The sequence below is a fragment of the Eleutherodactylus coqui genome, chromosome 1, assembly GCF_035609145.1.
Source record: "Eleutherodactylus coqui strain aEleCoq1 chromosome 1, aEleCoq1.hap1, whole genome shotgun sequence".
Lineage (NCBI taxonomy): Eukaryota > Metazoa > Chordata > Amphibia > Anura > Eleutherodactylidae > Eleutherodactylus > Eleutherodactylus coqui.
Genome location: NC_089837.1, coordinates 314,513,700 through 314,539,787, shown reverse-complemented (window position 1 = coordinate 314,539,787; position 26,088 = coordinate 314,513,700). Strand labels below are relative to the sequence as shown.

The following is a 26,088-nucleotide window of genomic DNA, read 5'->3' as shown; positions in this document are numbered from 1 at the left end:
CATATGAAACTGCCTCCCATCCACAGGGCTTTCACATGTTGGCAAGTGCAATATTGGGCCATGGATCATGGTTTGAAATTGCACTTGCCAGTTTGAAGGAGCACTAAAGATTTATTTTTTATTCAGTGATAGAAACACCAATTTCTCCTTGCAGAGAGCACAAGGGATGTAGGGAATCTTCTATAGGCTATGCAGTGCTCCTGAAGAAAAAGCTATGCAAACACCAGTGCTAGAATTTCTCCATAGTACAATTTATTCAATTGTACTTGGAATTTCCCTCCAAGTTTAAATCGGACCATTTAAACAGGCCTTAAAACTTGTCTAAGCAAGCAAGTCAAGCCAGAACACTTCTGTACTGCCATTTGTACACTTGAGAAGCAAGAGCCCTGAGTCTGTTCTATGGGCAGCATGTTCTAGAGCAGGCTTGCTAAGCCAATTGATACATAGTTTTGCCAAGAGCTTTAGTATAACTTCTACATTTTCACATTTTGATTTATGCACATTCTGAGCTTAGTTTGGTTCATGTTTTATTGATAACAAACCTTACCTGGATAACTGCATACAAATGCATTCATCAGTGATTAGGCCCATTCATTGACCACCTAAACCCACATTGAGCAGGAATTAAGATGAAGTTACATTGTAAAACCACCCTGTTCAACTCCTTGCACATGCTGTCCAAAAACAGCAAACTGTATGACAGGTTCACTTTCACCCAAAAGTGACTTGTAATATAATACCAAAACCATATTTCACAAACAAGCATGTAGGCAGGAATTAGAATAACAGATTTCGAAGGGATACTATGGGGAATAAAGTGCCTGCTTTGGTTTATTTTAACTAGAACTACTTATGCTAAGGCCTCCCCATTTGAATGCAACAGAGATGCAATACCAGTCAACCTATGGCAAAGAGTACTGTCTGGTTAAAGAGATTCTGTCATCAAGTTCATGCTGCCCAAACCACAGACAGTATGAACCCAAGACAACCATGCTCATTGCCAGTTTATTGAAATGCAGCATTTCAGAATAAAACAAACACTGACTTCAGTGCTCAGCCAAACTTCAGAGGCAGGTTGAGTCGACTTCTCCCCACCCACATCATACATAGTTCCCCATTTTGTGTATTTGGAGAAAGTGGTCACTCCAAAGATGTGGGTGGGGAGAAGCTGGTGTGGCCTGCCTCTGACTCAGAATCAAACTGAAGTGTATCCTGAAACCCTGCAGCCCTTGAAAATAAAAACAGAGTTTATGAGCATGCCCGCACCAGGTTCATGTTGCATGTGGTTCAGGTAGTATGACCCTGTGACATCAATTTAAAAGTAGTCTGGGAGAAAGGGCCTAGGATATTTTACCCTATAAAACTGTTTAAAACACAAAGCTTGGCCAATTTAGTTTCCATTCTTTATAAGGCTGTGTATAGCCAACAGCCAAATCACTGTTTAATAGCTCGGGTGACTATAGAGTATCAAAATAAACCAAACTTCTTTAACCTTATGTAATTTTTCAAGACATGAGTCGATACAGAAATTTGTTTAATTATTTTTATTAAAAACCAATCCATTTGAAATTCACCAAGAGTCCTGAAAAAGAAAAAGCTAGAAATTAACATACATCATATATTTAGATTGCTGTAGATCAGTCTATACTGCAGACTGCAAGCCACATTTTCACAACAGTATACCTTTTCCCCCTTCAAACTTAGTCTTATGCTTTCAGTGCAGACTGGATGACACTTCTATATAGCCTGTAAAATAAAGTCAAAAATTTAAAAAAAAAGTGTTAGAATGTCAAACATTTGAGACTTCATGGAAAAACATAAGGAGAGATTATGCTGTATTCTAGGTCTTCTAAATACAAAAATACAAATGGCAAGCTCTTACACAAAAGCTTGCCATTTGTATTTGGAACATTGCTGGACAACTCTACAGCATCAGGCAGCTCCGTGCATTACCTTTATGAAAAAGACACTCTGAAGACAGAATGCAGGGGAGAGGTGAGATTCTATTTTCTAAGGGTCCATTTACACAGGACGAGTTTAGGACAAACGATGCCAGACACTCGTCCCAGTGTTTTCCCACTCCCGTAGAGGAGCTAGCAGAGCTGGCTGGTTCACGGATCGGCCAGCAAGGGGGGGCGGGGCAGTGCAGGAGATTTCTCTTCTCTTGCTCCCCCACCCCTCTCCATTGAGATAAAGTCAAAGTCTTGGGGTGTATTAAAAGAGGTATAGGGGCGAAGGACGAGAACATTAACCTTCCATTATACAAGGCACTAGTCAGGCCCCACATGGAATACTGCACACAGTTCTGGTCACCGGTGCTCAGGAAAGATGTTACAGTACTGGAGGGGATTCAAAGAAGGGCAACTAAACTAATACATGGAATGACGGGACTGGAATACCCAGAGAGGCTATCAAAATTGGGACTATTTACTCTAGAAAAAAGACGGCTAAAGGGTGATCAAATAACTATGTACATGAGGGGACAATACAAGGATCTCTCCCATGATCCGTTTATACCCAGGACCGCAACGGTAACAAGAGGGCATCATTACGTTTAGAGGAAAGCAGGTTTCATCACCAACACAGAAAGGGATTCTTTACTGTAAGCAGTTAGACTGTGGAACTCTCTGCCAGAGGAAGTGGTGATAGCAAAATCCATAGCAGAGTTTAAGAGGGTCCTTGATGTCTATCTGGAGAGGAAGGATATTATAGGTTATAAATCTTAGGTTAATTGTTAATCCAGGTATACAGGCAGGTAGGAACTATTAAGGGTTGATCCAGGGAACAGTCTGATTGCCATTAGGGGGTCGGGAAGGAATTTTTCCCCGAAAGGGCTAATTGGCTTCTGCTCTTTTTTTTTTACCTTCCTCTGGATCAACGCAGGAGGATAGACAGGCTGAACTGGATGGGCATTGTCTTCATTCGGCCTTACGAACTATGTTACTATGAGATAACAGAGCGGCCGTTCACTACTGAACAGCTGCTGTTTAACCTGAACGATGACCAAACGAAAAGCAAACGGTCAAATGATGGATTTTAAGCAGACTGAAAGACAAACGCTGAGCAAATCTCCAACGAAAACTGCACAACGGGCGCAAGATAGACACAATGATTGTTTAAACAGTGGCTTTAGAGCGAATTTCAAGCGATAATCGTTTCTAAAAGGCCTCGAGAGCAGTGAGACTATACAGAACTCTACCCGAGGACGTGGGGATTGTGAATTTGATAAGAGTTTGAGGGGCCTGGACATCTTGAGTTAAATATTACATGTTCTAGTCACTGATTACTTCAGATGGGTTGTTTATTTAGGGATTTACTGTCAGATTTGGAATGATTTTTCCCCCTAAAATGAGGAAAATTAGCTTTTACTTGTTTTGCCTTCCTCTGGATCACAATTGAGATGCAACTGGCTGAATTGGATGGACATATGTCTTTTCACCCACACACTATGTAACTTTGAATATACAAGACTGTCAACTGGTTCTACCTTTTTTTGTCATGGTGTATTCAAGCATTTCAAGGAAGAACTGAAAACAGTCCTAAGACAAGATCCCCCCGTCTGATTTTAGTCTATTGTATTCATAAATTTAAATTCTGATTTTTCAGCTCCCAGATTACCCAACCTACCTTAAACGAGACAGAGTAGTAAATGTCAACCAGTATCTCGAGTCCATACCTAGAAATAAGTAAACAGTCAGCATTTAATACAAAAAAGTGAAGTTTAAAGGAAAAAACCTGGAAAAGCAAAGCTTTAAGTGTCAATTGAGAATCTTGGAGCAAGCAGATCTACCAGATAACTGGTTGCTTGCTTAAATCCAAGTAGTAAATTTATGACTGAATGGGGCTGATTTAAGATTCAGCACAGCCAAACTACTGCATGCATGTTTAGCGGTGTCAATTCTAAAGCTGTATATTATATATCGTTAGGTCAGCAGTACAGACGTGCTAGTGCTGTAGTTTAGCCCAAGTAGTTTACTTCCAGAATACACTAGTTATAAGGGAAACATACCAATAATGCAGCTTCTATTTAAAGAGTATGTGTCACCATCTTTTTGAATCCCTGAGGGCAGCATAAGGCTGGATCCACACAGCAGATTTTCACACGAGTTCCAACCTCCCGTTACCAATACGGGAAGTAACTTACATGTGAGAAGTAGCAAGTTCAATTTGTATATAGCCACACAAGCAATTTTTCTCTCGGACTGGCGGTCCGAAAAAAAAAAGAAAGCTGCTGCATGTCCTATTTTTGGGTGAATTTACAAAGAGTCACCCAATATTTTCAATGGGTTCTTTAAAAAAAAAAATTGTGTGTTTTAAATGTGAATGCAATGAGATTTTTTACCATTTTAAGTATTGAAAACGCATGCATTTTCACACGTGAGGAAAAAACAAAATACCGTATATGTACATAGATACAATGCGTTTTCTAGCAAAATGCATCACAAGTAAAATCACAGGTTTAAGAGGCTGTATCCGCACAGGCTACAAAATCTCGCTACAATGTGAAGCCCATGGTTTCCGATGGGTTCCTTCACATGAGCAATGTTTTGTAGCAAGATTTTGTAGTCGTGCGAATACAGCCTCAGATATCAGTCTGAGTTTCTTGGACAGAAAGCACTCACCCGTGTAAATCAATCCTCACAGAAACAGTCATACTGTTTGTAGTAATCTGCAGTAGGTTTTTGGTGGTGCAGCACTCAAGATTTTGTAGCAGCACACTGAGGACTGCAGGAAGTAGTTCTTGATAGTCACGAACTTCAGGATAGCCCCAGCCACTGACAGCAGTCTGTGCAGAAAGCTGTCAATTAGTGGCTGCAGGGTGGGCGGAGCTAGCATGCAGCTCATTAATATCGAGGACTAGTTCTGTGTCTGGCTGCTACTAATAAAATGCAAGTTTCTCCCAAACTACTGCAGAGATAAATACAGCAGACTTCTCACTAATCAGTGAGCCTGTCACTATCTTATATGTTACCCTCAGTGAAGGCTGCAAAATGGTGACAGATTCTCTTTAAATCTGAATGGAATGCAAGAATATGGGATACAGGAGTTAAATTCTAGTCTTCCCGTAAGTCCACAGAACTTCCTGCCTCAACCAAGTTACTTTACCGAGACACAAACACTAAACAACCCCATTACAACCCCAGTTTTTGCTACTTATAAAAAGGTGCAGTTCAAGCATTGAGATTTACTGTATTTAAAATTCTACATCAGCAAGTCTGCACCTTTAGGGTATGGTCCCACAAAGCTGAAAGTGGTGTTGATTGTCCACATTGGAAAACAATCCATTTGTGTGGATTTTCATGCAGCTCCGCAGCAGATTTCAGCCCTTTAACTGAAAGTGTGTAACCTACGGATCAGCATCAAAATCATCAATCTGCACCAATTAACAATTTTGATGCGGATTGGTGCAAATCCTCTGTTGTGAACAGTTCACACCATTTTCTGCTATGTGGGAACATACCTTAAGCAGCATTGGTATTCTGACATAACACTTCTTACTTCTTTTTAAAGGCAACATTACTAAGTAAAAAACACAGTGCAGCACTTTATCAAGTTGGACTTACAGATTAGTTCCCATTTCACAACTTATCACATTGCGCATAAGTAGAAGCTTGTTGTCCATACAATAGTCCACGCGGAAGTACCCAAGCAGCACTACAAACACTGCTCTTCAACACTATATAGAAATTAAGGCATGATGCATTGCATTATCAGATTAATAAAAAGTACCAGATTAAAACTTCCTTCATAGCAAGCCAAGTATATCACAGTATTAGAGTGACGAAAGCTACAGTCTGTATAATAGCTCATCACCGCAAGTTGGACCACATACACCGGCACCGTGTGTTACAGTCAAGTGTTTACACGGTAAAGGGATCTCAATAGGTGAAATCTTGAGCAGTGTGTGGCATTAACCAACATTGTATAAGCCTCTGACCATCCTGGAAAACCCTTTTAATAAGTCTTGAAGGAAAAAAACCAAAAAAAACAAAAACTGAATACTGCATTATAGTAGACCGAGCTTTTTAAAGTACTTTGTTGCAATTCAGCACCCAAGCCCTGACCTCTAGGACTGGCTATAGCCAGCGAGGTTTATGCATTAATATAATCTATATATGCACACAATTGTCTATGGACAAGTTCCATGCCAACAATGCCAAGCATTTATGCAGACCATGAGATAACTGTTGAGACTGAATTAGGAGAATTACAAGCTTTGGACACTGCTATACAGTCAAACTATGAAGTTTATACTGTGCAAGTCCACTTAAATGAGCAACTTTATAAAAACATGGCAGTACACTAGATTGCAGCTTCTAAGACTGGATTCAGAGCTGCATTTATAATTCTGAAGGCTTTAAAGCTGGAATTTCTCACCATTCATTGCCAATTTTCATTCTGGTAGTCATTCCATTACATAGCACGAGATTGTTGTACAGAGTCTAGTCCAAGGAGGACTCCCACTGCATAACAGCACACAACCTGTAAGGGCAGTTTCCAATATCAAGCATACATACTCTTACATAGGCAGGGTGTTTTACCAAGTTGTTTATGTGGAGAGATGTGCTGATGAACACACACCACATGAGCACTAAGTCAGCTGAATGAGGGCATATTCACATGGTCCGATTGGGCAAACAAATGTTTGTGCCCATGTAATAAGGGCCTTGAGGAGTTCAGATGCAGTATGAAGTTACCTCTGCAGTTTGTGCATTTCAATGCAAGCAGCTGAAGATTTATCCACTAGCTGTGAACAGGTTTTTCAAAACTCCATTCACATGTATTGTTTTGTTAAAATTTTCTGTGAACACTTGAAGTGCAGTTCTGGAACTACATTGCAATGAAAGTTATTTTACCATGTACTCAAGTTCTTGAACTTATGTAAATAATTTTATGTAGAACCAAAATCGTTCTCCAATATTTTTTTTAAGGTTTTAGCTGAAATCTTTACTGTTGAGAACCATATTCATTGCAAAGCTTGATGAACAGCAAGACAGAAGCCATCATCCTTTCTTACTAAATTAGTCGATGTTCTGGCTTTAGACTGCCATTAAGCCCTTGCATTCTTAGTGGCTTAGTTTTAACACTTTCCAATCCACTGTCTGACGTCTAAAGACATTCTTATTGAAGGCTGTACAGCTCTGATGTCGGAAGACGTCTGACAGGGTATTCTTACTGTAGATTACTGGCTGCTCTGTTGTTGGGGGCCTCTCCAGCATAGTACTGGCTCTAGCCAACAGATGGCGCCAGTCTATAATAGAAAGAGAAAGCCCCCTAGGAAACCCTGAATCCAAAATTGGATTGCAAAGGGTTAAAAACTAAAAAATCTGCATTACAAGCCTGCCTAATTTCACCTGCTTTGAAACAAAGATATAAAATTTTTAAGTAGTGAGGCATTAAGGAATATGAGCAACCTGAAATTCTGAATTTCCCCCTTCCCTGATTTTAGTGAGGTTTTGAACTCAACTGCAATATACAAATTAGTTTGTGGATCAACTGGCCAGGAGACACTGGAATTTCCAGGCATAGGAAAACTAGTTTTTCCCCCAAAAGGGCAACACTCCCGTCAGTCCCTCTAGTTTTGTAGCACACCTTCCAAGTTGGGGCAGAGCAGTTATGTCACAAACCGTGGACTGGATAGACTTTTCCTAATATTGAACTTTTCAACTAAGTGTTGTCTCATGAGCTCTATCAGTTACTGCAGCAATGACCTGTATGCCTAAAGAGTAAAGACCCGTGGCTGAATTTCAATCTTTATTCCTTATTTCCTGTGAATGTTGTATCTAAACTGCATGAATCCACTGGAGACTATTCGTACCTCTACTCAAAGGGTGTCCATGTTTGTGGACCTCCCTGTGACCACGATATGTAACTGGGCATAGAGATCGGATTGCCCTGTTAGGACACAATTGTAAAGAAGATTAAAAACAACTGCAATTAGAGCTGCAGGACACCGTGAAATGAACAGCCATTCGAAACTGCAGTTCTGCAAATAGCCAATAAGATGGTCATCAAGTGTATTCCAGATCTGGAACAATACTATTGGCCAACAACCTAAGTCATACATCCCATGGAAATTTTTTTTATTCCATATCCAATTCAGGACTCAATCATGACAAAGATTGACGATTATATATTGTTTAGGGGACAGTGCTATAGAATGCCAATGGAAATAAGACATTAGCCCAAGTTTTTAAAACCAAAGATACAGGAAATTGGTCATTATGTTTAATTATAGAAAACTAAGTAACTTTCATCATCTTCACTTGAGGATGCAAAAACATAAAAAGCTACTTCCTACATTAGAGTCTGTCGACCAGCGCAACTTCCTTTGAAGCGAATATATCAGTTTATCGTTGAAGATGACGGCTTTACAGGTTTCCAGACCACCATGAGCTCCAAACATGTGATCTTTCCAAGCAGAAATTACCAAAGCGAAGTAAAGATTCCACCTAGCCTCTTCCATCATCAGTATTACACTGTCTACTATTACACATGAATACCCACCCCGCCAACAGTGTGATTCCTGCCAAGTACAGTAGCAGTGAGATTAGCACCATACTTCATTGTGCCGAGATATTCATACAGAGAAATTAAGTGCTGCACTGTGTTTCATTTAACAGAAAGAAGTGCTATTTCAGAATGGCATTTTTACACAGTATTTCACCAAGGTAGAGGATTTCTTATGTACCTACCTGGACATGGTCAGCACTGAGCATCTTGAAGCGGCAATACTACATCCGGGGGTCCTACAGTCCTTTGGTAGCACTATGTTCCTCAAAGTTACGCACTGCAGAACTGCTTGCTACAGACGGCCACTAAAGATCTTAAAGTGCAATGGAAGTGGCTAAAGCTCCAGTAAACACCTGTAAATGTATTCCCATGCCTCCTCTGGCTGCCAAGATCACACAGCTGAAATATACATCTTTGCCAGGATTAAGTGGAGAAGACTTTAAACAGGGAGTGTTAGTGAACCGGCCGATTTAAACTGTTGCTGAAGCTTGCTTTTACAGCAAGTACATGCAAGACTTTTCTACAGGACAGATGTTTGCCAGTCGCAAGCTTGCTGATGGCATTTGCTTCAGAAGGAGTCCCCATAGCTCACAGTGGCATTTAATGTTAAATCTTTGGCTATCAGCTAGGTTGTGCGAGCACAAAGCTCTAAAATACTTCAGTGTTGCAACACCAGGAATTACTAAAGTGGCAAAGGGGGGGGAAAAAAACAAGCACAACTAGATCCTTAGAAGTGATCCCATGACTATTCCCTAGAGTGAGAAATTGAAAGTGCAATAAACCAGCTGTGACCCATCTGAGAACATCTACTGAGGCTTATACAATACAATTGCAACGTTAAACCCCCCCTCTTGCATTCTGATAGGAGCATGAAATAAAGGATTAAGCATTGGTTAAAAAAAAACTTATATGGTTGACCCACAACTTAAAACAGAAAAAAAAGCCAGTCAAGTGACTGTCAAATTTTAGAATTCCCCGCTGAACACACGGCACAGTCACAGAAGTAGAGGTCAACGCAAATTGACAGCCAAGTAATCTGTTTACTCAGCCAGAAAGGAAGCTGCTCTGTTGTGGCCATTAGAGATGTGATGCCTGAATGTCTTCATGAGGGGAAAACTATTAAAACCCATCAAGTAGTTGTCCATTATAAGGACTTAATCTTGTGTGACTGTTAAGAGTCCACTATATAAAGTGAGAATATTGTACGCCAATGTTATCCACTATGGGTACAGGATTGTACTTTAACCACTACTAACAAGATAAGCTACATGGATACTTTAACACATCCTTCCCTTCTCAGATGCATCTATGTAGTTATACAGAGCTAGGGAATAGGCTTTGAAACTTGTAGTTTCCCTGTGAGCCTATATTTTTATTAACCACCATTAACTATATATAGAGTAAAAAAATGGGTTTAGCTTTGTAAATCAATGCCAAATATTTGCTGGCTTGATATTTACAAAAAAAGTGCCCGTATCAGACACTTGTGTACAGCCCTGCCTTAAAAGGTTAGTCCAACCAAGATTAACTATGCTTACTTAGCAAGTGTATACTTACAACTGTACACCTATCAAACTAGTCAATACCATTTTGGACTGACGAAAAACTAAATCCAGGCTGCAAGTATTTAAGGCTATGTGAAATTGCCTATTCCCGAGACATCATTGTTGAGGCTTTACATTTTTTTTCCAAGACACTGAAATTTAAAGAGACAGAATTAACCTTTAAAGAAAAACCAGTGTGACCAGCGTGGTCTTGCCCGAAATTATAAAAGTCAAAGAATGGTTCAAGTTACTTTAATTCTATAGTTTCTCTCATTAAGGTCAGTCTAGTTTTGCAGCTTGAAGAAAAACGTAAGCTTTTACCAATGATACAACAGCGTGCATAGAACATGTAGTAAAACTCTGCCAAGCTGTTTCCATAAGACTTTAACCTTAGTCATCTGTCAAGACTGGGACCCTTACCGATCCTGAAATTAATGGAGCAGCAGCACACAAATGACATCAGACCCATGTTTATTGGACTGGTGGGGGTCCTTACTTATAAACAAGTTATACACTACCCTGTGATTAAGGGATAACTTGCTTTTGTGAGACAAGAACCACAAGTTGACGGTACAAGAAGCTGGTTCCTTATCTGAAAACAGGTAGAGATTTCCCAGACTGCTGGGAGGTAGTGATCCCACGAGGATGAATATCAAGTTCTCCAGTGATTCTCTTTAAGGCAATATCAGTCTTAGAATTGCTTAACTAAAATAAAAATTACATAAGCAGTCATCTATATCACTTTAAAATGTATATTTGAACCCATTAATAAGGGCTCCTATATCCTATTGAGCAATTGCAACCAATTTTTTTTTTTTTAAGAGCTTACCATAAACAAACTTTATATTTGGATAACACATTTTTGCAAGTTTTCAGATAAAATCTTATTCAAGGGATCTGGTACTGGAATAAAATGTCAAAAATAAGCTCTAAAAAAATCTAGTCTTTCAAGGATTTGTGCAATTGAACATTAGTTTATTAAATTCCATGTTCAGTCAAAGGTTAGAAAAGCCCAGACAGGTTTAGAGGGGTTTTCTGTGGAATTATTGATGACCTATCCCCAGGATAGGTAAACAATAGTTCATCAGCCAGGGTCTACCGCTCAGCTGTGCGGGGCGCATGCCATGAGCGCTGCAGCAAAGGTCAGAGAGGAAGCCTCAGCGCCGTCCTCCCATGTAGCGGCCGGTGCGGCTTCCATTGATTCTTAATGGGAGCTGTGCCTGCACTTACAAGCACCAGCCACTACACGGAGGTCAGTGCGGAGGCTTCTGCTCAGACCTCTGGTATTGTGGTGCTGATGGCATGTGCCCACACAGCTGATCCTTTAGGGGCCAGAACAGCTGGGGTTTGGGGTCCTGAGTGGTAGACCCCAGTTGATCAACTATTGAAGACCTGTCCTGAGGATAGGTCATCAATAGTATTTCCTTGGAAAACCTTTTGTTTTTATGCCCTTATACTAAAGTCTTTTTAAAACGCCTAGGAGTGTAGAATTCTGGCTTGTTCATTGTTCTTGCATGTATTACTGCAATGCAGTGTACTGTCAGAGCTGTTCTAGGAATTACCAAAACTTGCCCTTGTGGTAGAAGAAAAAAAAAGTTCTGAAAGTCAATTCCACAAAGGATGGCCTAAACATAAAGTCACTTTATACATTCAGATTTGGGGCTTCTGCTACTAGAAGCCAAACAAAAAGGCATTGCCATTACTCTTGGATACAAAAGCACAAGATTCCACTTAGTTTAACTTTGTTTCTTACAAAGCCATTATGTTGGCTGCTGCATACCCAAGGATTTCTCCAGGTATACTGAAATCTCAACAAATGAAGTTACTATGGCAATAAAGTTACTTCAAAAGGCGATGCAGACACTGAAGTACAGCGTGATTACACCGCTAGCAAACTTCCTGATTATAGAGACGTTAGACACATTTCAGTACTACCATTTGGTTACCCAACACAATAAGCATTCCACATTTTTTATTTTGAAGGTTTTTTTAATACAACGGATTACAAGGACAAAGTTTCATGGAGCTTCTACTCAAGTCACAATACTTAGACACAGATTAGTGTGTTATTAAATTCTACCCAGACTATTGGGCGAATAAACCACACTGATTATTAAACCACCATCTTGACGATACTACACAGCTGCATTTGTGCTGCACAGAATGGTTTAAATGTATGGTGTGGGCAGCCTATCTGCCTTCAGTCACTCGGTGGCATCAGAGGCAAGGCAAGTCATGCAGTGGCCTTACCAAGCCATAATGAAGGTCTTTTGCAGCTCCTGAGATCTGTTATCCCAGTCAGCTGACAAGATTTTAAATGACAAGGTCCAAGAGCAACATATAGCATCCAGTATAGCTCAAGCAGTTTAAAAAATAAAAATATAAAAAAGGGGACAAAAGGGAATCCACAGACTGTCATAAAACAAAGAATGTGCTCACAAATCAAATCTGCATATTAACTGGCTTTACAAATACTGGGTAAAGCAAAGGCATCCATAAAAATGTTACCTTTTTGCTAAGTTTAAAAAAAAAAAAAAAAAAAAAAAGCAAGTTAAAAAAAATGAAATATATTAAACAAAAGTTACATTACACTTAAGGGAATCTGCTTAGAACCTGGGTTTTTTGTTTGGCCCTTCATAGTCCTCTCTCCCCCTGCCATAGCCTCCAGCAGCTGCTGCAGGAGCTACAGCCCCAATCCCTCTGGAAGCCTGTGCATTGGGAGTCCCTGCATTTCCCTGGGCAAACCGATCGTTACGCTATTGAAAGACAAGTTCAGTTCGTTACAGAAGAAGTCCATGTGTATAATGTTATTTTAGAAGGGTCCGTAGTCAAGGTTCGTCGATACAATCACCAGTGAGCCGATCCACAGGTACGAGGAACATAGAAAGGAAAAAAGGGTAATTTGCAAATTAGTTAAGTATCACACATACCATGAGAAACGCTCCCATAATTGATAAAAGGTCAGCTGTTTCAGAAAGACTTGTAGCTGTGCTTGTACAAGCACACAAAATGAGCAACTGGGAAGCCATGATGCTACAGTCAAGTTACAAAGGCACTGAAGTATACAGACGAGTACCTTTTGTCTTTGTAACCAAATCATGACGCTACATGTATGGAAACCGAGACCTACAAGATTATGGCCCTGTTTGCTTACTGGTAAAACAAAGCTAGAAGCTACTGCATGACCCTGCGGAGTTACACCGATACTACTCCTCACCATGAAATATTTCAGTGTCCATTAACACTTCAAAATCTTACATGGCAGCATTCCACTTACTGGCTACCTCATATACACCCTTGAAAGCAGCCAACATCGCTTACCAAATATACCCCCAGGTGCATCTAGATCAGTGCTTCTCAAGCCAAGACACCCCTGGTTTAGGCAGCTATGACAGAAGTGATGATAGGTTGATCATTTGCTGAAGAGTTTAGTAAGGGCCTGTTTTCACTGGGCGATAAAGCGTTCAGTGTCAACATATGGCCCAAATGAGAAATTATCTTTTCGTTCAGTGTGAAACTGAATGAGGGATCGATCTGCTTTATTTAGTTGCGATGCTCGTCCCTGTGTAAAAAGCACAGGACCGACTGACAACCCGTCAGGCATCTGCTCCTGACAAGTCATCCCGTGTCGAAGGACCCCAAGCAGCAAAGCTATAATCAATACCTTTTTGCAGCCAAATGTTTTTAGTTTTAGCAGACCATACATACATATGGTTGTAATTCAGTTGTTTGCAAGGCATTAGATTTGGACACCAAAACAGGACACTAGTAGTTATGCAAGCTAAAATGGGTTGTCTGGTTTTTAGTGAAAACGTATACTCTATATTCTGCAGCCAGCTGCAAGGATCCTGCACTGCAGCCCACTGTGACTGCAGCAGCATCATGTTCTCGAACTCCTCCTAAGTGTGAGTGCCAACGCTGCAGCCTCTCATTGGTTGCAGTGGTCACCCGATTTGCTGTGACGTCTGTCATAGGAAACAGGACTGCAGCATTGACTCCCTCAGATGGGCAAATACTTTAATTTCAGAAAGAAGCAATATTGAAAAAAGGGTTGTCCAGTAACTGAAAACCTCTTTAACCCCATTAGGGTGCACATTTTCTCTTCATTTTCGTTTTTTCCTCCCACTTAAAAAAGAAAAAAAATCTAAGTGGGGGTGAGGAGGAGTCTTGCTACAGTGTACACAGCAGCAAAAATGACAACTAGGGTCAGTATAGTTACGGCAATACTAAGTTTATATAGTTTTTTGCTGTACTACTTTTAAAAACCTAAAATATCTACAAAAAAATATAAAATGTTCTGCCACCATAACTATTTAGTTGACATAGTTGTACGAGGGCTCTTTTTTGCAGGATATCCTGTAGTTTTCTATTGGTACCATTTTGGAGAACATGACTTTAAGACTAGGTGGGGGGGGGGGGGGGAGCACAATCAATTCCAACATTAACCCCCTTTTCCTTCCCCTCAATGACATTCACCGTGCAGGGTAAATGTGTTACTTTGATAGATCAGACTTATGGGACACATTTCTTACACTCTTAATTCTTTTATTATACATATGGCAAAAGATTCTTCTTTAATAAGCTTTGTTTAGAAATAGTCAATTGAAGTCAATTGGTTGAGGACTTTTGAACATTGACTGAGCCATTTAATGCTGTCAGAATTGACTGCATTTAAAGGGTGCCAGCTGCTCCAATCAGCAGCGATACTGATGGGAGCTGTTGTGGGTGGGTGTCAGCTGAAAGAAATAGCGAGCACCAGCATTGTATGGAGTGGGATCAACCCCCAATCACCTACATATAAACCCCGAATCTCCAGGATATTAAATGCACATCCTGAAGGGTTAATGAATTTTTGTATCTAGATGAGAATCACAAATAGGCCAGCAAGAAGAATGGTTGTCAACACTGAGCAACTTTCAGTTTAAAAGCATGTTCAGGATTTTTGCACCAAGATCTTCAAAAGCCACCAACATCCTGGCTCCAATACACATGGATGAGATTGTCATCTCATTCACATGCCCAGGCAAAACATGGATTTTTGCCCACAGGAACACAAAAGTCTGCAAAACGAGTATTCTAGTGGATTCCACACAGAAGAAAGTTGGCCACAGATCTGTAGCACATTCATTGACATAGGTTATTGCAGATCTGTCTAAAGGACTTGGTTGGCATATTTAATATGGAATCCCATCAAAACCACTTTCCATTACTTTATTGGGAACCTGCACCATAGTCAAAACATCAAAGATTTTGCCAGCATTCCAGAATTCAAACATGTCAACTGTTGAAATCTGCATCGGGGTCTGCAGCAGAGATGTGTCAGCTGCAGTTTAGGAGGAATCCATGCAGAATAATATGCATTGATTTCACTGTGCAAAGGGAACTCCAAGAATCTCAACTGCTGTAGAGTGACTACAAATAGTTTTGCCCAACTTAAATATTCTCCTTTTTTACTACAAGGTTATCTTCAATTGAAGACAGGTTCTACATGAGCAGTAGTTTTAACCTTTGAATTTGCCTTTGAGAAACTCTTGAGGTCCCAGCATACAGTTTGAGAAGCCCTGATCTAGAGAAACTTAAATTCAGCCATGTGAATCAGATAGCACCCAATTTTGAAACTCATATATACACAATAACCAAAACCACAAGTGAGTGATTGATGCTGCAGTGACGCACTCCAAGAAGTGGAATTGGTAGTATTTAAGAGGCTGTTGTCTTCACGTTACTGCAGTTTTTGATCAATATTTTTCGTGTCATGTTGACCATTGAAGATCTAAATTCCATAACGAGAAATCCTTTGAGTTGCCAACAAGATCTGGCATTCACCTCAGGCTGTGAGCATGTGGATGATCACCAGCTGATCACCCCAGTTACTCTCCTCATTGCAGTTGCTCTGATCAAGCATGTTATAGAAGAAATTAAATCTGAATATAAACTACAGCCACAAATACCTCATCTAAACCAAGTCTGCAGAAACTAAGCAAACCATTTATAATATAGCTATGCAATAGAGATGGGAGTGAAAAGTCTGTTTTACAGCAGCTGATATAAGATTGTGATGATTGTCAGTATGGGAAAAGGACAGAAGGGGCATTAAAGCAGATATGCCACTAGTATTAACACTAGCATCAAATATTTCCAAATGCCAAGCCAAGATCAGGGACAAAACTTGACTGCTATAGATGGGCCATGCTTGTCACAGTGGTCGTTGCAGTGAGCAAAGTCACCTTCATCTCCAGATTTCCAGTCAAGCATCACTTCCCATCAGTGACCATGGTGGCTAATCTCTTAATAGGTCCAATTGTAACAGAAAACTGAAAAACTAAGGGATTTTGTTTTATAGTGCAAACATATTCCACAGTGCTGTACAGATTGCTACTTATGTGGAAGACAAGAACCCCCCGCACACACACAAAGTTAAGCTTCAAGAGAAGGCATGTTCAGATATGGCCAGATGCATCTGACAGCCTCTATATGCATAAGGAACCTAACTGAACCACAAAGCTGGGCAAAGGCCACGTGCACACAGCAGACTGATTCCGAATGCGGAATCTTGCTCTGGCAGCAGCATCCAAATGTATCTGTTCGGTCGCTGTCTTTTCTGTACTGCGGATGGACCCAGTGGCTCACTATCACATGCATAGTACAGATTTTTCTTCCCTGCTGTGGAAGCAGATCTCCATAGAAAGTAACAGTCAGTATTTGCTGCAGATTTGCAGTGCAGACACTGACTGCAGATTCCACAGCAAATACCAACCTGTGTGTAGTAAACCTTCAGTTTAGTAGCTGCATAACAACTTGCAAACAGGTGGATTAATGCAGATTGTTGGACATGGTACAAACTGTACCACACAAGCCCAATGTAGCAGTAAAAGGCAATTGTGTATATAGTTCGCCCTCAGTAGAAAAACTGAAGTAAATTGCACTCCCACTTAGATGCCTTTAAAGCTATACTGAGCGCAAAAGTAATTTTGTTGACTAGAGAAAATTTAACCTGACCAGTATAGTTTAACCAGTGACCAGGATGACCCGAAAGTGGCTAATCAAAAAAACTTGGGCCAAAAAGATAAATAAAAGCAAATAGAATCAATCCCATGCTCTGATCAAAACTCACATGGAGCCAGTAAACAGATGAAAGCTGTTTAAGGCTCCCTGTATAATAAAGGTCTGTTCTTTTCAGGCAGACTTGGCTTAGATGCATATTACAGGACCTTGCAGTCGCTCTTACAAATACCTGCCTAGAATTAACTTCATACTCCACGCTGCACCAAGAATGTTGTAACAAAGCTCAAGTCAAACATTTAGAATAAAAAAAGCGGCCAGACGCAGAATGCCTGAACTCAGTGTAGCACAGGAATGCTTACTGACTGTCAAAGCACCACCACTAAAGATGGGCGCTTTCAGATGTGACAAATTAAAATCCATAGAAAGGTCTGAGTATTTTGTTGCTAAAATAAAGTTTAATGTAGAGACTAGTACAACTACAACACTGCCATAACATGTTCTAGCTTTTACTTGCTGGTCATTCTAGTTATTGAGAATGTTAATGTCCTTATCACATCACAACTGGATACATTACCATGTCGCCTGCCATAATAGATGAAGCAATTGCTGCCTGGGTCACACCTGGGCTGCCATCATAACCCATACCAGGTGCACCAAGGGGTGGGTACTTCTGTGCTGCTGCTGCAGCAGCATAAGGATCTTTGAAGAGAAATAAATTAGTCAATACCTAATTAAGATTTGTTTACTTAGCACAAGACAAGAACTGTTTCTCACCTCCCATAGCCATAGAGTTCGCCCCCATGCGCATCTCTCGCTCCCTCTGAGAGTTAGGAAAAAAGTGTTAGGTGTAATTAAAGACCTTAAAGGAAAAAAAAACCACAACAACTAAATTTACACTTACTGGGTCCATGTATCCCATACGGTAACCCTCTTCTCTTTGGCGCCTCATCTGCTCTTCCATTTCACGTTGACGAAGCATCATCTCTTCCTCGCGTCTACGTCGCTCCTCTTCTTGTCTATTTAAGAGGAGAGATGTTTGTTGAAATTACATTTTATAGACCCTCTGTAGGACATAAGGGAAAGTTGGCCAAAAGCTAAAGTCTTAAAAAGAGTAAAAGAACCTTAGCTTACCTCAGCTGCATTTCCTTCCGCTTCTGCATTTCCTGGTTGTGTAGTTCTTCCATACGTCTAAGCTCTTCCTGACGTCTCAGCAGATCTAAATAAAGTCAGACATTACTTGACAACTGCATAATTTTACTACACTAGGCAGAGCAAAGGACTTTATACGAACTTGTATGGGCAAAGATAGCTTTTTGACTTAAAGTTGCCCCGTTTAAGATCCACAAATTCCAATCTACATAGTTATAGGGCAAGTTATCCTGCTTGTCATAAAGCAGCCAAATTTCCACACAGATATCAGAAAACTTTTAAGATAAAAGTTTGCCAAACTTATGAAAGTGGTACCGCTCTAGACAACTACACCCTTAGAAGGAGCCCCCCAGTGTTACTACCAGTGTTGTAGAATTAAAGGGGTTGTCTCGCGAAAGCAAGTGGGGTTATACACTTCTGTATGGCCATATTAATGCACTTTGTAATATACATCGTGCATTAAATATGAGCCATACAGAAATTATTCACTTACCTGCTCCGTTGCTAGCGTCCCCATCGCCATGGCTCCGTCTAATTTCGGTGTCTTCTTGCTTTTTTAGACGCGCTTGCGCAGATGGGTCTTCTCCCTTTGGCTCGGCAGCAGCGGCGATTTGGCTCCGCCCCTTGTACGCATCATCGCGTAGCTCCGCCCCCGTCACATGTGCCGATTCCAGCCTCCTGATTGGCTGGAATCGGCACATGTGACGGGGGCGGAGCCAAAACGCCGCTGCTTCCGAGCCGAGCCGAAGGGAGAAGACCCACCTGCGCAAGCGCTTCTAAAAAAGCAAGACACCGAAATTAGACGGAGCCATGACGACGGGGACACTAGCAACGGAGCAGGTAAGTGAATAACTTCTGTATGGCTCATATTTAATGCACGATGTATATTACAAAGTGCATTAATATGGCTATACAGAAGTACTTAACCCCACTTGCTTTCGCGAGACAACCCCTTTAAGTCAGGAAACAAGACACAAACTAACCTTGTCGAAGTAGGTTGGCCTGATGTTCATGGAAAGCATCTTCCATTTCACTTTCAAGCTTCTCCTTCGCTTCTTTCATGTTTTTCTCCACTTGCTGCCTTTGCTGTTTCTCCATTTCATCCAAAGACTTCCACCTCTGGGAATATTCAAACTCAAAAGAGCCATGTTGTGCAAACCGAGGAGGCACCTCTCTCTCCCTGTTTGTGCAGAATTGACAAGTTTAAACCATTAAGAAATCTACTGCCCTGATAACGTTGAATACAATAGGGATGGGTTCATAGACTAGACTTCCATATCGAAGATTTTTTTTTTTTTTTTTTTTTTACACATTGCCACCTAAATGTTGACGTATTTAACAAAATTCGTAAGATCTCACTTACTTTTGATACAAGTGATTCTTCTGAGCAAGTTTCTCAGGAAGCCCATCCTCATCATCAAATTGCTCCAGTGGCTCCACAATAACAGGCATTGGTGTCCTAAAAGATTATATTAAAGCAACAGAAGTTATATTAAATGTACCTTCCTAAAGACAATTTATAAAACTTTGACAGACTAGAAGTCTGCTCAAACAGAACTTACGTGGTCAGAAGAAACACTCCTTCTGTGCATCTCTCATAGGCCTTCCTGGCAGCTGGTTTTGCAGCAAATTCAACAATTCCCTTTCCAGTGGATCTCCCTCGATCATCTACTATAACCACAGCCCTCTCAACTGGTCCAAACTGGCTGAAGGCTTCTTCCAAGAGCTCATTTGATACATATGGAGACAAATTGCGAATAGAAAGGGCAGCAGAGTGGGTGGCAAATCGTACTCTGAGTTGTCTGCCTCTCATTGGGAAGTCATCAAGCTCTGCTTTGGCAATCTCAGCCAGCGCTCTAGTTTCCTAGACAATTAAGCACACAATGTTATATTAAAAACACAAAGTGACACATCCTGCATTTACAGTCACTGAATGCTATGCATATTGTTATGGCCCAATTATAAATAGCACCCCATTCTACAATAGCCTCCTAGTTTGACACAAGAAAGTGTTACATGTGCTTAGCGTCACATTCAAATGGTTACTGGGTCTCTGGACAAACCCTACAGAAACCACGTTGATTAGAAACGGTCGTTGGAAAAAAATTAGCTGCACCCTTAGGGTGAGATCACACATTGAGGAAACTATCCGCACAACTTTGGTCTGAATTTCCCTCCTCGCAATGGATGAAACCATGAAAATCCAACTTTTTTTGCAATAGCTACAGAATGCTGCAGACTTAATCTGTAAGGTGTCTAGCTGCAGCAGATTTCTTCCCTTGTGAGGGAGGTTTGTTAGAAGTCCACTAACAGTGCTGTACGTTTTTGCAGCATTTGTGCACATTTAGCAGCTGTAATTCCAGAACAATTCCATGATGTGTCAAGTGCCTCAACTGCTGCTACTTTAGAGAGCTACTGTGGACCGATTCATACAAGAGTTGTTTTCAATTTAAAAACACAAATACAATAGCCCACTTAGTCACTTGTACCAATGCCAATCCCCATTTGTATGTTACCTTGGCTCTCCAATACAAGTCTCTACATGTGCCCCTCCACATTAGCGGGTTATCCCAGGAATTTAATATTGATGACCGATCCTCAGGAGTTAATCAATAGCTGATCGTGGGGGGGGGGGGGGGGGGCGACACCATTCAGGGTGCCCCTATTGAGCTGATCCCTCCAGCCGCTGTCGGTGCAGCCAAGTCAGGGAAGCAATGTCTATTAGGTTGGGTTCAACACGGGGTGGAATTGCCACAAAGAAATTCCACCGGTAATCTTAAACCAGAGCTTAAGCAACAAAGCGGACGACACCATTCAGGGTGCCCCTATTGAGCTGATCCCTCCAGCCGCTGTCGGTGCAGCCAAGTCAGGGAAGCAATGTCTATTAGGTTGGGTTCAACACGGGGTGGAATTGCCACAAAGAAATTCCACCGGTAATCTTAAACCAGAGCTTAAGCAACAAAGCGGACAAGCCGTTGCAGCCAAGCCACGATAAAAAAAACTGACGTGCCGCACGGAATCCAAAGCTGCTGCAATATCAATTTTATCGCCATTTCTGCCGTGAGATCTATCTTTCCTCTCTATAAGGAGAGATGGCTGCAGTGGAATACAGGCGGAGTTGCAGCTTCAAAATCCGTGCCGGACAGTACGGGTTTTGAAGCTGCCTTTCTGCTGCGTAAAAACCCATGTGATCCCGCTGCGATAATTCCATGAGATTTCTGCCCCGTGTGACTACAGCCTTACAGATTCAGTGAAGACCCGATGCAGATGTCTGCGCTGGCTGCACTGACAGCAACTGGAGGATCAGCTGATCGGCACAGACACCAAGCAGCAGATGCCCACCAGCTATTGATGACTAATCCCGAGGATTAATCAATAGTAAATTTCCAGTTGCGATGCTTTGACCGCTCCCTATATCATACTATCAGTCAGGCAGTCTATCAAGCCACCCCACAGGACTGGCTTGATGGCCATTTTGCCATGACAGTCCTAGGGCTTTCAGAAGGCCCCCGGCTGCCATGACACCCACACAGCTCCATGCAATCTCATTGTGAGGGGGCCATATGGGACCCCTGAACATTGTTTGGAGGATTTAAATGCCACTGTCAGAATTGACAGCAATTAAAAGGTTAACAGCTCCGGTGAGCCATGCGGCTCACTGGTGCTTTTGCCGCTCTGTGTTGGCTGTAAGAAACAGCCGGCACCCATGATATATGAAGAGATATTGCCATCCAGGACCTGAGAGGTCACCATTTGTGTGGAATGGTCTTTATGCCAGAAGCAGACAACCCTGTACATTATACAAAGGCCCAGCTTGTATTAGGCTGCCTGTCCACAGGCGGTTTTTTATTGCATTCCCTGTGGCGATAATCTGGTCGCAGGGAACGCAGTGCACGCTTTTCCATAATGTTGCTATGGAAACCGCTACCCCCCCCCCAGCAGAGAATCATAGTGATTCACTTGCTGACGCCAAATTGCAGCATGCTGCAATTCCCCGCGGTGAGCCTATCTGTCAGATGGATCTCCGCGGTGAGCCTATCTGCTGGCTCCTGCCATGGGATATCTCAACGCCTGTGGACAGGCAGCCATAGGCCCACTGCACACAGGCGGAAATTTTGCAGTAAGATCTCCCGCAGAATTTCCGCCCGTGGAAGCTGCCATAGGATTGCGTTAGAAAACACAATCCTAGGCAGACGGACGCGATTTGTCCGTATGAAATCGCACGCGGAAAACAAAATCGCAGCATGCTCTATTTCTGTGCAGGTCTCCCTGGCCACGGGCTTCATGCTGGCTGGCAGATTAAAGAGCCAGAGCCATGGGAGAGGTGAGCACCACACTGGTCCCTGCAGGGGCTCAGGTCGGTCCCGCTGAGAGATCTCTCGCAGCAGGATCCGACCCGGCTGTCTGCAGGCGGCCTTAGGCCCCCTGTCCACAGTCAATGTTTTATTCCGTGGTGGATCTCTGCCGCCCGGGGGCAGGAGCCAGCAGATGGATCTCCGTGGTCAGCCTATCTAACAGACAGGCTGACCGCGGAGAAACGGGGGAATTCGCAGCATGCTGCGAATTGCCGGCTGCGAACGGAGAATTGCAATGGTTTTCCGCTCGTGGACAGGGGGCCAGCGCTATGGAAAGCTTCAGACGGCATGATTCGCAGGTGATTTACTGCCGGCATAATCACGCCGACGGACAGCTGTTCATAATGCAGCTATGCCTGCGTTATGAACAGCATTATCTGCTTCCAGCTCTGTATACAATAGCTAGCACAAAAGCTGATTGCTGGAAGACAAAGTGACAGACCCCCATCAATCAGTTGTTACCCATCCTGAGAAGTTATCAAAAGACTCCCAGAAAACCCCTTAAAGGTCAATTGTTATAAACCTTTTTTGCTATCTTATACTACACATTTAATAAACCTTGTATTTTCCCCATTTTACTCAATCCTTTGGACTCCCCAAAGCAACTCTCTATGCACAGATGTACATGTAACCACAGTCAGCACAAACTCCCACATAGGCTTGAGGAAGCTAGTGCCATTCTCTTGTGACAAATCTATCTCTGAAGACTGGGTCCTCATCACAAAATAATCTGTACAGCCATTCTAGCGAGTAGGAACACCAGCAGTAGACTGTGGGGACCACCCCTACAACAAGTGCTCTGGGCAAGTTAAAGATGGGGGATGGGAGTGGAGCCCCACACTGGTCAACTGGTCAGATGTGCCCCTGCAGTCATTGTACACCTAACTGCAGCGCTCATGGTAATATCACCACTGAAGCCAGAGATTGGCGGGGTGGACATGCTGCATCCAGTCCCGGACAAGGCGGCAAGGACCAGGCCTCCTAAGGTTAGATGGGGGCCATTTAAGGATGAGTATACGGCTTACTTTAGTCCCTTCCTTGCCTGTATATTTTTTGTTCTTAGAAACCCCCCCTTTAAAAGCCAGTGGGGGTAAGGGCTCCTGCGTAATGTTACTGGGGAGTCTTGACCTTCATCTGGATTGTACTGCACAAGGGGGCTTTACATGGGACAGTTGTCTGGCACATGATCATAGCTGTCACAGGCAGAGCGGGACGGTTAGTTCAGTCTCCATTCACCGAGAGCAGACAATCCTTCCAGAGTTACCGTCTGCTTGTAGTAAAGCGGCCCTTATACCTTCCTGTGCTGGTTTAACCCTTAAACTGATTTTTGGCTGAGAATAGATTTTAACTGACTTGAGGCCAACACAACTGGGTCTGATCCCGCGGCAGAACTTGATCGGCCGGTGACCCCCGCGGGTCTGTCTGGATTCTACTCCGTCTGTACAGAGGACGGTCCGGGCGGCTCGCCGGCGCACATGTGCGTACAGATCCCACGGCCTTTTCGTAATAATTGTGGACAGGCCACGGGACAGACGGCTTACACTTACTTCAATGGAAGCTGTTCACACGGAATCCAGCTCAAAATACAGTATGCTGCAATTTCCCCCCAGCAAGAGGAAAATCACAACTGATTTCCGCTCGTTGGCATGGAAACCTGCCCTACATAGCATGCTATGGACGGTATTAGCTGCAGAACCCGGAGGTGGGCGGCCACTCCAGATTCCATAATGCAGATCTGGCCATGTGCAGCCGGCCTAAACAGGTTATCTGCGTCCACTGGTGGCGGGCTGTACATTATAGAACTCGCCTCTCCCTGCGGCCGCCGCTCTTCTGTTTACCCCATAGCGGTGACAGGTAGTAACACCCACATGTCCACTGCAGCCAATAGGAGAGCCCCAGCGACATCCTGTAAGCCCCCCTGCTCCAGCAGACCCCCTCGTGACACCTTCACAGGACACCACATGCCGCTCGGCGGGTACACTGGGGTTATGTAGCTTTGAGCATGGTGACCAAAAACTGTACTAAAAGACCGTTTTTAAAAAGCCCCTCAGTCCCCTCCCCCGGCCATGACTGTAACTCACCAGCTTGATGAAGCCGAAGCCCTTGCTCTTGTTGATGAACACCTCCCCCGGGTCGCCGTACTTGCAGAACAGCTTCTTGAACTCATCGTCGGAGATGTCGGTGGGCAGGTTGCCTACGAACAGCCGGCAGCGCTGAGTGTAGGTCTTCTCCCCGGGCCTCTTCAGGAGGGACAGCGTCGCCCGCACGCCCTGGAAGTCACATGACAACCTGTCAAAACCATGTAGCCCAATAACGCCCTGTCCCACACCCCCCTCAGTGACCCCCACACTGCTACTCCCGCCCGACACACCGGGGGGCGGGGCTTACTCCCAAAATGGAGGCTTCACAAAAGACAGCACGGCCGGCAGCCATCTTAGAGGCCGCTATGCCCGCAGTAACTCACGTCGTTCCAGCCGCCCTCCTCCTTCCCGCTGTCCTGGGGCGTCGGTTGCGGCTCCGGCGGGTGTGACTGGAACCTGGACTGGTGCGGCCTCTTCTGGCCGGGCTGGGGATTGCCGCCGAGCCGCTGCCGTTGGTTCTGCTGCTGCTGGGGCGGCGCGGGCTTCTGCTGCTGCTGGGGTGGCTGTGATGGCGGCTGCGCGCTGCTCTGGCTTGGCGGGGGCGTCACTTTAGGCGGCGGCTTCTGGGCCTGGTTGTGGGGAAGCGGCTTCTGCGCGGCTGCGGCCGGCGGTGGCTGCTGCTGCTTCGGCTGCTGTGGCGGCGGCTGCGGGGTGCTGGCGGGCTTTTGCTGAGGGGCCGGCGCCGGCTTGTTCTGTGGGGAGGCCGCAGGAGGCTGGGGCGCGGCGGGCTTGGCCGGCGGGGTCGTCTGCTGCTGCTGGGGCGCGGGGGTCTTCGGGGGCTCCTGGCTGGCCGGCTTCTGCTCCTGGCTGCTCTGCTGCGGCGGCTTCTGCTGTGGTGCCGGCTGCGGAGACTTCTGCTGGTTCTGGTTCTGCTGCTGGTGCTTGTTCTGCTGCTGCTGCTGGCCGTGGTGGCCGGAAGGGCCGCGGTTGGAATCCATGTAGCTGTGGCCGCGGTAGTTGGACATCCCGCCCATACCTCCACGGCCGCCATTACCCCGCCGGTAGATGTTCAGGCCCATTCCTCCCCCACCGCCTCCTCCCATACCCATACCCATTCCCATGCCTCCGCGGCTTCTGAATCTGTCACGGGACATCCTTATCAGAGACGCTGAAAAGCGGCTTCCTACGTTCGACACGACAAAATGGCGACGAAGACCGCGAGGTGGCTTTGTCCTTCGCTTATGTAGCTAGTCTAGGTTTACGCCCCCTCTAAAAAATAACCAATCAGATAATCCTGGACAAATAATCCCAGAAGTGTATTGGTGGAAGAGACTGCCAACAGCGCCAGGAAATGCGGCTTCCTCCGCCGATGATTGGGCGCTGCGGTGACGGACAGAACTCGCAACCAATAAGAGAGCTGCATCTACCTACTGCGACTGG

General features: G+C 43.6%; 1 protein-coding gene across 2 annotated transcripts; it reads right to left on the bottom strand.

The window, feature by feature from the left end:
- Positions 1-1,529: 1,529 nt before the first annotated feature.
- On the bottom strand, positions 1,530-25,873 carry SFPQ (splicing factor proline and glutamine rich). Of its 2 annotated transcripts, none has more exons than XM_066575006.1 (12): positions 25,032-25,873; positions 24,649-24,837; positions 19,775-20,076; positions 19,576-19,671; positions 19,196-19,392; positions 18,195-18,279; positions 17,965-18,079; positions 17,838-17,883; positions 17,638-17,762; positions 3,628-12,814; positions 1,684-1,746; positions 1,530-1,582 (listed from the first exon to the last, which is right to left on the bottom strand). In XM_066575006.1, the coding sequence occupies exons 1-10, from the start codon at positions 25,800-25,802 to the stop codon at positions 12,665-12,667; spliced, it is 2,076 nt and encodes a 691-aa protein (XP_066431103.1). In that variant the 5' UTR covers positions 25,803-25,873; the 3' UTR covers positions 1,530-1,582; positions 1,684-1,746; positions 3,628-12,664. The 2 variants fall into 2 exon arrangements, with proteins under 2 accessions (XP_066431103.1, XP_066431104.1); XM_066575007.1 differs by having other exon boundaries at positions 3,628-3,676.
- Between the last annotated feature and the right edge of the window lie 215 nt (positions 25,874-26,088).

What these genes read in the sequence shown, in the direction of transcription:
- SFPQ (XM_066575006.1), bottom strand. Translation starts at nt 25,802, where the DNA reads ATGTCCCGTGACAGATTCAGAAGCCGCGGAGGCATGGGAATGGGTATG. An exon ending in GTATGGGATACATGGACCCA is followed by an intron (nt 17,884 to 17,964) that starts GTAAGTGTAAAT and finishes CCTAACTCTCAG; the next exon opens with AGGGAGCGAGAGATGCGCAT. An exon ending in CTATTATGGCAGGCGACATG is followed by an intron (nt 12,815 to 17,637) that starts GTAATGTATCCA and finishes GTCTTTCAATAG; the next exon opens with CGTAACGATCGGTTTGCCCA.